Source organism: Lichenostomus cassidix, chromosome 2 (assembly GCF_008360975.1).
Source record: "Lichenostomus cassidix isolate B80296 chromosome 2, HeHo_3.0, whole genome shotgun sequence".
Classification (NCBI taxonomy): domain Eukaryota; kingdom Metazoa; phylum Chordata; class Aves; order Passeriformes; family Meliphagidae; genus Lichenostomus; species Lichenostomus cassidix.
Genome location: NC_139482.1, coordinates 126,537,041 through 126,552,648, shown reverse-complemented (window position 1 = coordinate 126,552,648; position 15,608 = coordinate 126,537,041). Strand labels below are relative to the sequence as shown.

At 36.6% G+C, this 15,608-nt stretch overlaps 2 protein-coding genes across 7 annotated transcripts in view; one reads left to right on the top strand and one right to left on the bottom strand.

Moving 5' to 3' along the window:
* NBN (nibrin) overlaps positions 1 to 8,582 on the top strand; it is a 27,832-nt gene extending 19,250 nt beyond the window's left edge. For all 3 annotated transcript variants that reach the window (XM_085053158.1, XM_085053160.1, XM_085053157.1), the window contains exons 15-16: positions 692 to 741; positions 2,397 to 8,582. In XM_085053158.1, the coding sequence (XP_084909284.1) occupies positions 692 to 741; positions 2,397 to 2,427 (81 nt within the window). In that variant the 3' untranslated portion in view covers positions 2,428 to 8,582. The remainder of the gene's footprint in view (positions 1 to 691; positions 742 to 2,396) is intronic.
* OSGIN2 (oxidative stress induced growth inhibitor family member 2) overlaps positions 5,314 to 15,608 on the bottom strand; it is a 19,770-nt gene continuing 9,475 nt past the window's right edge. For 2 of the 4 annotated variants that reach the window (XM_085053161.1, XM_085053162.1), the window contains exons 5-6: positions 15,126 to 15,217; positions 5,314 to 13,222 (exon numbers count right to left, since the gene is read on the bottom strand). In XM_085053161.1, the coding sequence (XP_084909287.1) occupies positions 12,175 to 13,222; positions 15,126 to 15,217 (1,140 nt within the window). In that variant the 3' untranslated portion in view covers positions 5,314 to 12,174. The remainder of the gene's footprint in view (positions 13,223 to 15,125; positions 15,218 to 15,608) is intronic. The other 2 variants (XR_014850186.1, XR_014850185.1) reach the window with 2 other exon arrangements.

Genomic DNA, 15,608 nt, shown 5'->3' with positions numbered 1-15,608 from the left:
AATAAGCACGTGTGACTTGTAAAAATGTCACAGTGAGCTGAAAGAATTTCTGTATGGTTAACTGTGTTCAAATAGTTCTACAGTACAGTTAATATTATACTCTTGAACGGAACAGAAAAAAATGAGTAAAATTCTGTTGGAATATACTGAGAAGATGTAGCAAGAATAATATTTTTTCTATTGTGCAAATCTTCACCTGTGTTTATGAAAGTCCTAAAAAAATCATTTATCATGGTAGTTCTCTTGCACTTTCATTGTTCAAGTTTCCTTAAAAATACTTGCTGATGAGTCATATTGTTTCCACAGCCTGATTGAGATCCAGTTGCATCAACAGTCCTTATCTCATTTTTTTTCAAACCCTGAGTATAGATAATGCTAATTAAAATGTCCTTTATACATGAATAATCAGTTAAAAATTCCTCTATTTCTTTAATCGTGCTTAAAAACCAAAAAAACCTATTCCTGACCAAAATGTACATCTTTCACAAACTATTCCATTTCATTAGTTGGTAGCAGTAGCTAAATTAGAGTAGTGAAATAACTTATCTAATGTGAATATGCACTAAGTGGAGTACTTAGAGAAAACTTACTTCTTGGGGGAAAACTGTGTCAGTGCAGCAATACCGTTTTTCTAGATTGTTCATTAGCATTATCCTTGCCAATCAAATACTAAGTAAACTTACTCTTTCAGGAACAGAACCGATATGCAAGAGAAGAATCACTTGCTGATGATCTCTTTAGGTAAGAGTTTTGTGTTTGTACTTAGAAAAATGTGTATTTTTTGCATCACATCTTTTTTTTGACAAATACTGATTTTGGAAAAGACTACTTTTACTATTCTTTTCAAAATTTCATGTATTCCCATATAGTATATAGTCAAACAATTGATTCAACAATTTCTCTGGAAAACAAACACCATCCAGGCTTCATTTAACATGGAAAATGGGGGGAGGTGAGGTGGAGGAGATAACATGCAAAGATGTTAATGACTGTCTATGTCAGCATCTCTGTAGCCAGTCACAGACAGGGTTGAAGCTGCTATTGTTTTGATGTGAGATTTCCATCATGTGTTATCCCCTACTCCTATCTATAGCTTGTCTCTCCACTCCTCCCCTGCACCCTCTTCCATAGAATTTGCTGTCCAGGACACACTTAAACATTAGAACAAATGTGTTACAATGCTATAACAATAAAATCAAATCAATGTTTTGAGAGTTTAATATAAGGACCTCATTTTGTTTAGCAAAAAATTCATTACTTTCTATGTTTTTTATGTGAAGAAACAAGTGACCAGGGTTTGAATTCTCACCTGTCATTAATTTGACTATCACTACAAATTGTGCGTTTAGGTAGAAAAATGTATACAGAGAAGAAGGATTTTTTTTTTCCCAAAACACTATCGAACAAACATGATATTACATACCAGTAGATGTAAGAGCCATTCAGAAAAATCTTGCTGCATTAACAACTTGCTCTGGTAATTAACAGTTAGTAATGGAACATTTCTTTCAAAGGGTATACATTTCATTTTTGAAGCCTGAGTTGTATAGTAATTACAGTGCTTGAGGTCTGAGTTGTATAGCAACAACAGTGACTTCTAATACCTTTTTAGCTACATGGTGATGTAATTTGGCTCACAAGTTGTCATATTTTCCTGTCTAAGCAAAAAGTCTTGATGAATGAGAGCAGAATTAGTGGAAGTAAAACTGCCTGATCATTCAGTGTGTCCGTAAGTTATTCATACAAGAATACAAGAAACATAAGAATTTTAAAGAAGTCACAGGCTTTTGGGAGATGAAGCACAGATGGAGAAGGCCAAGGGATTGCAGTGCAAGTAGAGTCAAATTATTAAGTGTATTGCAGTAAGTCAAGCAACTATTTAGGATATCCAGAAAGTAGCTCTAAATTTCTAACAGTCTATCAGAGGCTGTATAAAAGGGAAGGTAGGGCAAGGATCTGCTTTATGTATCAGTAGAAAGCAGCAGAAATGAGTTGTGGACAAATGTACATCGATATAAATATGCAGGATCCCTTTCCCCTCCCTCCTCTTTAGATTTTTTTTTTGTGTCCTTTTCCACTAAGGAACTTAGTGTTGGGACATTAAAGGCTTGGAGTAGCTTGTCCATGCATCAGATTTGAAGGTTGCAAGTAATTAGGAAATCTGAAAATTTTATTAAAGGTTGTCTCTGATTTGTATATAGATTCTACCTTCAGTCAAATTATAGTAACTGTAGTTAATCATAGGACTCTAGTCAGGGAAAGGACTGAACATTGACCATTCCGTTGTTATGAATGTATAATAAAGCTATTTACATTACACTGTACATCCATATCTATAAAATCTTTGAATATCATCATTTTACTTACTTGTGACAAATTTTATTTTTTTGTTGCAGATATGATCCTAACGTGAAAAGAAGAAGATAAATTATGAGCTGGATTTCCAGTGTTTCTCTAGCAAAACCTGCTTTCTGTTCATTAGGTTTCCTGGTTACAGTGTGTATGATGTTCCTATATATGACCATTTGAGCTATCTATTATTATTAGCCATGTTTTCTAAGTCTTCCTTTTATTAAAAAAAGAAAAAAAGTTCCTTTCACTGCTTGGTACGTACAAATTGCACATTTTCAAGACCTGCCCATTATTCACTTCAGATAATGCTCAGTAAAATACTGTAGATACTTAGGATTTCATTTTAGGCTATTTTTTATGTTTGGTTATCAGTACAACTTTGGGGAAAAAAAAGAACGTTAGCATCTGGCTAGTTTTTCTTTTTTCAGAAAGGCTGTGTTAAGTAGGTATTTTCAAGGGTATTATCTTAAGAATTGAAAATCTGTTGAGAGAGGCTGAGACGCAAGTGGTATTTGATCATGATATGATGTGATCATGATATGATTGACAATGAGCCATTTCTCTGTGTTTCATTATGTAGATCATATACTATTGTTACTATTACAGAAGATCTTGGAACTGAGAAAAACAGCTTATTATTCTCTTGCTTAAACTTATGTTTTCAGCTACACATTTAAAACAGTGTGGTTGAATGTTCATTTGTTAAAACCTATTTCCAAGCCAAACAAAGTCTTAAAGAGCTGTTGCACTCCAATTTGGGATTTCAAATTATCTGACCCATTTCTTTCTCTTGTGCCTTTATTTTTTGCAATCACTGTGTAGAAAATATGACCTTCAAAATAGTTCTGTTAACAGGGAAAGCTATGAAACAATTACCTGTTTGTACATTAGGAGAGTTCATCTTAATGATCTGAGAACTTGCAATTTGTGAGATTCGTCTGGAAGTACAGTGAGAAAAACTTCCCAGACTTCCTGCTCAGCTGTATGAAGTCATCACATACAGATAAAGATGGACAATAGCTCTATTGCATCCTATTTCAAGAGAGAGGATCTCCCTCCTCGTATGAGAATATAATTTGGTTGATGTAACTGAATTGACACAAACAAAATTACTTCATCTGCCAAGAGCTCTGAGCATGAGCAAGATGAGCTGTGCTGTTTGAAGCCACTCCATTGTGTATTGGATCTGGAGAACAACATTGCAATATCTTGTGATATCAAGATAGCAGTTGTGTGGCAATCAATGTGGTTGCAACATGCAGAAAATACTTGGTCTTCCAAAGCCAGTGTTGTCTCAGATCTGTCTTGGCATCTTCTTGCTGATCAGCAATGTACAGAGTGATACGCAAAGTGCAGCTGTGAGAGTGTTTGGGTATAGTAACTTGCATCAGGTTACATCAAAACTTATCCGCCAAATAACCTTTAAAAAGGCTGTTCTTAAGCAGTAGAAATTCTTTCTGGAGGAGATGTAATGACTGTTGCACCCTCAGATGAGTTTTTCTACTATTACTGTGGGAATTTCCAGGTTTTCTGGCTGAAGACCTACTGGTCCAACAGAGCTCTCTCCAACCTTGTGCTGAGGTTTTTGATTGTTGTTACTAAATTCAGCAAACAGCTTGGATAGCAGAGTATCAATGGACAAGATTCTTAAGAAATGTATTTACAGTTGTGAAAAAAATACCCCTGGAATTTCTGAGGGGAACAACAAAACATGCAATGTATAGGAGCCTTCTACAAGAAAGTAAAGGCTAAGTCCTTTGCTGCTCAGACTGCCATCTGCTAGGGCTCAGGCAGCCCTGGTGGCATAGCTGAGAGCGCTCTTCTGTTTACATTTTATGATTTAGGATTCTTCAAATCCAGTTTCCCAGACAGCTGAATTGAGCAGCTTTGATACTTAAAAAAAAATTATTTAGTATTTAAGAGAAGTGGGTCCCTTTCAGCTCAGAATATTCTGTGATTCCAACTTAAGGGTGCCTAGTAGGTGATATAGTTTGGTTTGTTACCCAGTTTCATCTGCTGTCCAGTTGATGAAAAGCCTGCACATTAGTGCACCCGAGCTTCTGCTATTTCATTATGAAGATTTGCTTTCATTAAAAACTTTAGACATACAAACCTCTTAGCCATGGCTTAAAATTTAACACCAGATTATTGTAACAAATCCTATTCATAATTCGGAAGTCTTCCTTCCATTTTAACTTGTTTTTGTCAGGATTTTCAGCTCAAGACATTAGGGGAGGCATGATTCTTGGCTCACTGGTTTGACCTTCTGTTACTGAAGTTCCAGAAGTAGATGATAAAGGACACGATTACATGATCCAAGTCCTGGGAGCATGAACATCCAATAAATTATGTCATTATTTGTCTTATCCCTGGAGCTAGTGCATGAACTTCACTTGGTATTTCCTTCATTGCATAAAACATACTGTAGGCTAACCCCAGTAGACAGCTAAGCCCCATGTACCCACATTCTCCAGTAGGAAAGGAGAATCATTGAATCAGAAAAGAGAGAGACGGGGGATGCTCATAGGTTGAGGCATTTTTATAGGTAAAGCAAAAGGTGTGAGCACAAACAAGGGTAATCAGCTTTGCACTCTGCAGTTCAGAAATTTTACTGTGTGGTCCATTTTCACTCTGGAGCTTGTGCTCTGTGGTTTCAACAGTCAGTTCAATTTCTGTGAGAACGTGTGTAGTGCTGATTTTCTTTAGAAGGTTAGAAGTCCAGTAAATCAGAGATGATTATCTAAGGTTTCTTTCAACTGCCACAACCACAGTCTGCAAGTATACCTACCTTTTTGACACAATTATGCTGTTCAACTTAAAAACACATCTAAGCAGACACTTCAGATCTTGTTTCTTATATTTTTGTGTGTAATGCAGTTTGAGGCTTTGTCTGGGATGCTTTTTTTTTTTACGTTTGCTATCTTTGTTCACACTGCTTACAGGAAGGAGATGCACACAATATACAAACTAAATACACTTTTTATTAGCACGGCTCTTGACATACAGTCTTGCATTCAGCAGCTTAGCTGATGAAAACAGTTTAAAGCAGATTGAATTACTCTATATACTACTAAAACTGTGGATAGGGGTTGTATCCCTGGAGGAACAACATGCTTAATTTTCAGTTTAACTCACACCAGTTTCAGCTGACTTGCTATTTTCTACATCAGCTGGGGAAGCCACAGGGTTTTTTTGGGAAAACTACCAAGATATTCTCACTGTTGAAGTGTGATTTCTATTTCTGTCCATTCACATCTGTGAGTCTGTCCTTTTTTCTCCTACCCTTATTCCCCATCTTCTCCCAGAATGGTGGGGGTTGTGCGTCAGGGCTGGCCTCTCCTCTGTCACTGCGCCAGTTCCTATATGCAGAAAGTGTGTTTGCAGTCAGCTTCAATTCCTCCATCCAGTCACCTCCCCATCAACTTCCTGTGAAATGCCAAGTCCCCTTCATTGCCCTCATTCCTAATGTATGATAGGCTCTATTCCACGTTAATTTCTAACTGAAACAGTAGCTGAAGCTTCTACTGTAGACCTACCTCTAACCTCCTCTCCCTACTTAATACAGTCCATGTTACACAAATGATTTCTCAGTCCATATTTTTCCTGTTTGCACCCTCTTCTCTTGCTCTTTTCCATATCTTTAATCAATCCTTAGTCACATTTGGCTGTATCTGGTTTGACTCACAAATTTACAAACTGATTTTTGTTTGATTTCCAAATTCCAATTGTGTTCTGGTTGTTCTGGTATCTTCTTAGAATTCAAGCCAAATGTGGCAAAAAATGAACCCTCTTCATTACCATTATTCCTGCCTCTTCCTCTTGCAATTTTTCATCACCATCACCACATGCCTGTGAGACAGTTACAAAAATTCTACAGAATACCTGATATCTCTGACTAGCAGCTCTCTCTGCCACTTGCTTTAGCGCTCTGCCCTGTATTGCTCTGCTGCAGCTTTTACTACTGGGATCTCTGTCAGTCACTGGTTTCAGCACCAGATCCAAGCCAAATAACACCTTCTCCCTCATTCTGAACACTGCAGCTCTCTGAATGCCTTTTCCTCCTCAGTTTGATCTTTCATTTGACTTGAGTTCCCTGCTTCTCAAAATAACTGACTTCTAGGTGACACTATTTTAGCTTTTTGCCTTCAGTCTATGATCAGTTTTCACACATTAAGATAAAACAAGCTTAGCATGCAAACCTTAGGAGTATTTATCATCTAACCAAAACCAAGGTTTTGCTCACAAGTTGCTTACAGGAAATGTTCTGTACATGTTTACATTGCTCATCTTGAAGTATGACCCAAGCATACTCCAGCAAAAGATGAAAACAGACACTGCCACATACAAAGAAATGACATTTACACAGTATCTCCACATCCAGGTGCATTGTGTGTGAATAAACATATAGGGAGATGAATATAGTCCTTTATCCCATTTCCAACCGGAATTCCAGCATACAACCAGCATATCAGGTCTAACAGAGAAATGGGCAAAGTCTAAGTATTGACTCAGTAAATTATGCCAGGCAGGATCAGTTCTTGAACAATAGCTTACTGTTCACACAGAAGCTGCTCCTAGCATTCTAACTGATAAAAAATATTTATATATCTAGTTAAAAAATAACCTAAAAATGTCAGGATTCTGTAGTATTTTGTGATAAATAGCAAACCTAGTTGGTTGTTTTCTTTATGCTGGCATACAAGTCTACAGAGGGTGTCTAGGGACATAAAGCTGAATTTCAGTTTATTGAAGCACCCACTGTAGGCTGGTACTTACACATTGCCAGTGATCTCAGAGTAGAGATGGAGGAGGAAAGTGCAAATTAGAGTTAATTAGTCTCCACAGCAAGTTGTTTCCTGGTTTTGATGACTACTGATCACCACTAGATTTTAAATGTTGATTTATTAGGCCCTGGAAGTACAAGATTATCCGTTAGAAAATGAGCTAACATGCAGACAGGTATAATGTGAACTCAAGTTCAAAGTTTGCTTGAGCTGAAATGTTCTAATGTCTACAAAGACAAAACCGTCTTGAAAACAGCACTTAGCTTCACAATAGCTACTAAATAATATTAGCAATGCTTTTTTCCCTGCCCATAATCCTTGTTCCTTATACCAAATTCATCCTTGACCACAAAATTCTCTGTGTAAATCAAGCTTCAAAAATTAACTAAACTGAAATTCCCAGTGTCCTGTATTCGCAAAAATTACACTGTTTCAGAAAAAGAGCTGTTTATACTTCAACATCCTCACTTCAGATTTGTATCCCTAATGTCACCAAAGCCCCTCTTTTTCTGTCAAAGATGCTTAAAGTTCTGTTTTTTGTGCTAAGTAGAATTAACTTACAGTTATTTCAAACAAAGCAAAACTTTTCTCTCAGGTTGAGCAAGAGGAAATGGTGGAAATGTTTGTACAAGAAGTTCTCTCATCTGTTGAGCGCTCCCGTCTCACTCTCACCTTAAAATAAGAATCCAAAATTATGACAGAACATAGTTATTGTAAAGTTCTAATGCATTATCTAAATTAAGATGTAACAGTATAAACTTTCTGGCATTTTTGGTTTCATAACTTACTCAAAATTAAATTACTATATGGATGATAATAAAATGGAGTAATCAGCTGCCTTTAAGGCATATGTTTCTGTTTAAAAATGTTTGGAAGCACTGTACAGCCCAGATCCTGCTGTTACAGGAAGATATCTGCTTGCTTTTCTGAAGTAGAAAATATGGTAGCAGAGCAGTAAAGCCTTATCTCTTGGCACACCACAAGTGCTACAGTTTGTTCAGCAAAGACAGTTGCTTGAACATGTTGCATTCAGTGCACTTGACTTAACAGCCAGTTACAAATACACAGCAGTGTGTTAGGGAGCAGCTCTGGGGCAGAGCTCTCATCACAGACCCATATCTCGACCCAAGAGGATGGGACACCCCTGGCCTATTGATGCTGCACAGAGGCACTTCAGCACCTGTACATTTGCACTTCATATTGCACACGTTCTTCAGCTTTCCTCCCATCATTCCTCACTGGTCATCACTTGTCACTACTGTAGACTCACAAAAAGTCTGCAACTTTTACTCCCTTTCATTCTCTTTCAAGAGCTTTTGGTCTAAAAGTGGCCTTTTCTTTCAACTGGGTATGCAGGTCAGGCCTGTCTCAAAGTTTTTTTAGGTTTTAGTTTGATTTCCTCCAGCTCTGAGTAAATAGCCTGGATTTCTGGCTCTAGCCTTTTCAGTTTTTGACCTTTCAAAAACTGAGAGAAAGAAGCTACAGCCACCTCCTTCAACAAAATTAGTATTTTTCATTATGCAAACATCACTCTATGAAATTAATTTGCAAAAAAAAAAAAAAGTTGCATACACCCACCAGGCCAGATGTAAAATACAAGAATACCCCAACAGCTCCCTAAGTGCAAAGGACTAGGCACCTGGAGCTGTGGGATGTACTTTGGTGTCCCTTTCTTAGTGTATAACCACTGTACCTGGAACCCATATCCTTTCCACGCAGTCCGTGGCAAGCCCAGGCTGCTAGTCCAAGACAAAACCTTTTCCTGAGAGAGAGAAGAATCTGGTCTTGTCACCACTCTCTCTGGATTACTTGCAGAAAGGATTTCTGCATTTACTCACTTGAGTGGAACTTAGGCTTACTCCTTTGTGGAAAAAGTTTTAAGCACAATTCAATCAGAAGAGGCACTGGAAAGGAGGAAGATTATTAGGGAAATCTACCAGAAATCTTACTCCCAGTTCAGCATCTGGATACTACTTAAAATACTCTTAGCAATGATTTAACTAGGAGACACATTCACAGCATTCAGAACCAAATCCAAATGAAAAATATGTTTTTCCACTAGCATATTAGAAAACACACAGTATGGGTTAACACAGCTTTACAAATTCTGTAAATCCAAATAAAATTACTTCAGCCAAAATTTATGTTCTTCCTGTCTGTATTTTAGTAATAAGTAGTAAGTATCCTTTTAAAATCAATGATGCTTAATAGTTTATCTTCTCAATTAAAGAGCTGAAAGAAGCAGTCTCCCTTCTGCAACTTATTGTATTACATGGGAAGTTCAAATGTTTGGGCTTTTTCCCCAAGGTGCTTCCCCAAAAGACAACTATTCAGTGCCAACATCTAATTCACAATAAATGCTGTAAATAATTCACAGTAAGTGCTGTAGGTAAAAATATCTTAAGGCAAAGTCTGAATTTTTCTATCACCTAGTTCCTCAAAATACTGAAGAGGAGAGAATCAGAAAAGTGAAAATTAAAAACTCCAGCTACAACTTTAAATCTAGCAATTCCGAGAAGACAAAAGATGATCTTTTAGCAAAGCTTTGGTTGTAAAAAGTATTTTTATACTGGCATAATAAACACGACCACTGAGATTTCTCTGCACAACAAAGGGGTCTCACATGCAAATTTTTATCTCAAAAATACTGGTGAGACTGATGAAGAAAAAAAAAGCAGCAGTTAAACCTCAAAGAGCTGTAAGATTGCAGTGCAAGATGTGGAATAATAATAGGTAAAAGATCTCAGCTACAAAATTTACACTACAACACTCAGCTTCTGAGCAGCTGCAGCAGCTGAGGCTAGAAATGGGGCTGTTTGGAGGTTCTTTCCCCTTTTTGCAAAATAATTGGTAAGTAAATCTTTGTTTTTCTGGCATTTTAAATGTCTTGTGACAAATGAAAAAGCAGCAACATGCCATATGTTGTATTTGGACATTTATATTGATACAAAACTGAAGGAATTTAATCACAGTGCAGATGTATTCCCAATAACTTAACTGCAATAAAGTTCTACAATCAAGTAATTAGCACTTATAACAGTTAAAATTATTAGGTATCACAGGTTCAGAATTGGTTTCTATATACACAGTTTCTGCCAGAGAAGGCAAATTGTAGAATCTCAATTAAAATAAGCAAAAAATAAGCCTAGACTTTAGTGGAATTAAAATCAGCTCAGTATCAGTACAAAAAAGTATCTCAACTAGTACTGACAATGCATGGTTAAAGCCAAGCATGTGGGCAATGCAGAATTTGATAGAAATGCTCTTTTGCTTGTGTTTATGCTGTTAAGTGGCTCTAGACTAAAGTTTATTAGTAATAGTAGCATAATTTCATAAATTACTTTGGACTTCCACTGAAAATAGTAATTTTAATCCTCGCATACTTTACCTTTTCAATTTCTATGTCCAAAGCCTGAGTAATTTACTCAGATACATGAAGACCTGCAGTAGCCACAGAACCCTGTAATTCACTAGGCACAGAACACAGGCATTTATTGAATATAGGTATCTACAACCTAGGAAAGTTAAGACAGCTGGGAAACCAGCAAGCACTAGCATTTTCACAAAGCCTAAATCTAACCTTTTTAAAATCCACCGAAGTTCTAAAATGGAGATATTTAATCATGCAAACACAATACTTAAACTAACATGACGTTCTTTAACACAAAAAAGCCCCAAACAGAAAATTAAAATCTATTCCATCACACTGGACCTGAATTAAAACATTTGGTAAAAAAACCTGTTAAACCAAGCACTTTCATCTTGTTGAGAGTTCTGGGAGTTCACTTTCCTAACTTAACCTCACCATGGTATTTAACCTATGAGTGTGTTTAGTTAAATTAAACACAGTAGTTACTGTAAAACCCAGCAAATGAAATCTAGGTCTTACATTATGGAGCAGAAAGTTGAAACTTGGATTCAGAGGTAGGTACAAGTTAAAGTCTTTATGTTTCATAAGAAGCTTTAGGATTTAAAGAAACTATTGCATGTTTGTTTTGAGATTGGTTTAGTTGTTAGCTGGCTGTGAGATATAACCCTTTCTTAAGTTTCAAAAACTGCAGGCTAAAATATTTTACTGTTGTGCTGCTCTAGAAAAAAAAGGAGAATAAAACAATTTTTGGTCAAATGGGAGATAAGAATATCTATCACCCTCCCCACCTTCATCAGCCAAGTGATCCCATTCAGTCTTCCTGAGCTTGGAAGCAATCTTCTCATGTATCTAATTTTTCAGTAATACACTAGATATTCATTATATTGACACTGTAATAAGAGCACTTACATCAGTACTTTATTGTTTATGTTAATGCGTATTCTCAGAAATGTACATATCACTGTAGGGGAATATCTCATGTTAGTCTTTGTGCACTCATCCAACTCTAGGCATAGTGTGAAGAAACATTAATGGATTGTGTCAAATCATTGTTAAAGATTAAATGGGAATGCTTATTCTTTTATTCCAATTACCAGGATAATTTAAAACTGTTGAGGAATACTTCTTGCTTACAGAAGTCCTTCTTGTAGTAGAAACCATTTTACTATGTGCTCATTCCAACTATTACTGTGGCAAATAAATAAAATCCTTGTTTAAAGCAGAAGGCTCCAAATTTGCCTTGGGACAAAAAATTACTTTGTACTAAACAAGCCTTCTGCTTTTAGTAGTTATTTCAATTTCATGGTAATAGGATTTTTGTCACATTTGACACTAAAAGGTAAAGCCACTCTGGTAGGCATTGCTTTTCACAGACGAAGTCTGCTCATGTAGTTGAGCAAGAGATGACAGACAGGCAGGCCAAGATAAGTTAGTCTCATTTTCTGTTTATCTGGAAGCAATTCCAGTTGAGATCAGTTGAAATAGCAGATCAATTTTTTGTATTGTTATGGAGTGAAGTATTGTAGTATCAGCATCCTTTACCAAGTAATACAAGCGCAAGTTACTTGCACACAACAGAAATGTGACTGCTATCAACTTTCGCTGCCAGTGAGTTTTCTGTTAAGACTACATCTGTAATCCTGGATGTAAGAAATTCTAATGTCTCGTTTATGGTACCCCATCACCTCCTCCATCCCCACTTTCAATCAATTCATGTTTCTTCTTTTGTCTTATTGCCAAGCATCGTGCAATGCCCAGTGCACCTCCTTTTAAAAACCGTACAAAGTTGTCTCCCACCAGAGGACCTAAAGCAAAGAGGTTGGCTTCTTTAGTGCATTCGTAAGTGTATGGATCAATCTCTATAGGATTCCCCTTGCATGTGATGGGCTGGTTAGAGTGATGACCTATGCTATGTCCTTGGTCCTTTAAAAAGAAAAGATTTGGGTGAGAACCTATCAGAACTAAGGCTACAGAAAACTTCAAAATTTTCTTCAGTCCGGAGGCACTCTGAAGAACACATTTCATTTCAGGCTTGAAGGAAAGTACATTGTGTTCAGGGAAACTAGTGTAAGCAGAATGCTGATTAGAGTCCACATTGTGAGACTGAGTACACATCATATGATAGACCTTATGGTATTCAGGGTAAAGCTTTTTAGGTAACTGTTTGAAAATTAGGCTCGTATCGGTAACTCTTCTACGAAACACATGGACTATTGGGATGTTGTTGTTATAGGCACATAGCACTGCATCAGCTGCTGTTAGTCCAGCACCCACAATCAACACAGGGTCTGCCTTCCCACGTAACTTTCCTTTGTTAATTGCAGCTCCAAAGTCAGACATGGAATGGAGGACAAAAGGAAAGTCTTCTCCTTCAACTTGCAGTCGGCCAGGAGAGTCAAAGGTTCCAGTGGCAAGAGCCACATTCTCAGCAAAGAGGCAGAAGGGCACATGAGAACCATCTGTTGCTCTCTGATAACCTCTGACTTCCCAGTTTCTCTTAGTAAGTGATTTCTGTTCATTGTCCATTTCCAAATGCCGTGTTGAAATGTCTTCATTTTGTTGACTTCTACCTTCATCATCCTTTTCTCGGTAAAGCCTGGACACTGATGTTATATAAACATTGTCTCTGAAATTCTTTTGGAGGCCCATGACTTTAACATAGTGTTTATAGTAACAAGCTATTTCCTCTGGCATTACTCGATCACTCTTTATATTTCTGAAAAAAATTGAATGGTTTCAGTTAATAAATAGACCTTATTGGTAATTTTAATATCAGCTATGACAGACCACATGACAGATTGAATTTATGAGGACTGAATCTGCTCAGTGTGACTGACACTGGGTTCAGCATCTTTAAAGGCACTTGACTTATTTGTTCTCTTGCTTCCTGATACACAAGACAAGCTAACTATTTTAATATAGTTTTAAGCTTTATACAATATAGAGTGCTATGGTGACTAAAAAATTAGGTGTAACAAAGCTCTGGAGTATCATGGCAGCTCCATTTGGAAGTGTTTTACAAAGTCTAACATCACAACTATCAACCATACAATATTGGCTAAACTTGTACTCGGTGAGGATACACTTACTTACGATCCAATTAATTAAATGTCATAGTTAAAAGTGCTAATTTTGAAAAAGTGCTAATTTTGAAACCCTAGGTTCAATATGTTACTGGAACCAAGTATTCATTATACTTTACAAAAGACTTCTCCCTTGGGTTACAGCTAAGTTCACTAAGTATCAAATGAAGTAGTTCCATGTCACATGAAAGAGCACAGAGTGGTAATGCAGCTATGCAAGCGGGATTGTTCAAGTGTCCAATAAAAAACATTTTTGCACTGCAACCCTGCTATTACATCTGCGCTTTTCTCATTATTATTGCAGTCTCATTTATAAGCAAAATAATTGACAGTGTAATTATTTGGAGCAGTTGCATGAATTTTGCTGCTTCTTTAGAAATAAGCTCTAGGAAGAAGGCAAAATAAACAGAAGTGAACATCAGGATTGCCACTGAACTACACTTAAAATCATATTTACAAGTAATCAAGCTACTCATTCTCTTAGATTAACAAGATAATAGCATATGTACTTTTAAATGCTCAGGTTACTACTCTGAAAATCCTCATGAGATATTTATTAGAAGAGGATAATGCGACAGTGTGACACCTCTTACAAGGAAATTAAAGAAACTATTTTACGTGACTAGAAGTTTACATTATCATCAATGCTTTTAAATATGCTTGTTCAATTGTAGTAAACAGGTCACCATTTCTGGTTTTAGCATGTTGAAAACTGTAATATATAGCTTCAGAAAATAAGCAGCTTATGGGATTTAAGTTAATAAGGGGGCAAGATTGTTGTGGTTATCTAAGAATGATTAAAGAACAAGCTACAGTTTCTTCACTTCAAGGGTTGTCCTGAAATGAGTAACAGTCTGCCCTTAAAGACATATGCTCAAGTAACTCTACTTCGTCTTTGCCCATACATGGTACAAGAACAATTTCCTTTAATTTTGCTAGAACAAAGTCAGAAAAATTAAAATTTTAGAAAAAGCTCATGTAGAGTGTTTCTAGGTTCATCTGCTGGCACAGGCCTTTAAGAACAGAAGTACAACCAGTGAGCTTGCACAAGAGTAACTTTTCTTCTCAAGTTTCTTCAAGAAACTTACTGCTTCAAATAAACAGTGAAATACTGAATTATCCTCTTAAAATTAAAATTCATAGATAACATTTCAGATGCTGCAGCTTTGCTTGTAAAAGCAAATACTGAAATATATAACTTCCTGAATTAAAAGAAAGCTGGTGTGCACAACAACTTCAGTTACATCTGTGTTGAAAGAGGAAGTTTCAGTACTTTGGTGGATTTGAAATTCCTTCCCCCATCTTCCCTCATATCTGATGAGAACTGCTTTCAGTAAGTGCCTCTTTTTGAAATGCTGCTGGAACACACCACTGCCTGTACATTTGCTTTCTGTGCACTCATGAGCAGTTATTCTGCTTGGCAATATAATAACCAAAAGAAGAAGCCCTCCTGTAACAGGGAAATTTGAATATTTTCCAGTTATCTGGATTTTTATAGCCACTAGGTTTCCCAAATAGATTATGCAGTATCTTTACCTGCGTTTGCTAGCTGCCCACTCCTTAAAGGTGAGGCCAGGCAATTCCATCCAGTCTCCAAAACTGATGGTTAGCATAGAGCCTTCCATGGACTATGGAGAAAACATGAAGATGCATGACCAGACACATTTCAAATCTATATAAAAACCACTGAAACTTTTCTCATAGTACTCATTTAGAGCAACAAAACACCAGAACACAACATAAGACCAGGATCTTTCATAAAGAACCAATGAACTATTTTTGAGTTACACTTGGATAATATGCAACCAGATGAGCTAATAAAGAAGGTGAAGACAGGGCATGTGAAAGGGAAACTAAAAGCCAGTTATTTAAAATACAAAAGAGGAAGAAAAACATGTGAAAGCAGCATATAAAGACAACAAGTTTTAAGATTTTGTATAAAAGCATCTGGAAACAATGCAGACAAGAGGAAAGTTATAGAAAATACTCTTCATTATAATTCATTAAATTTAAACTAAT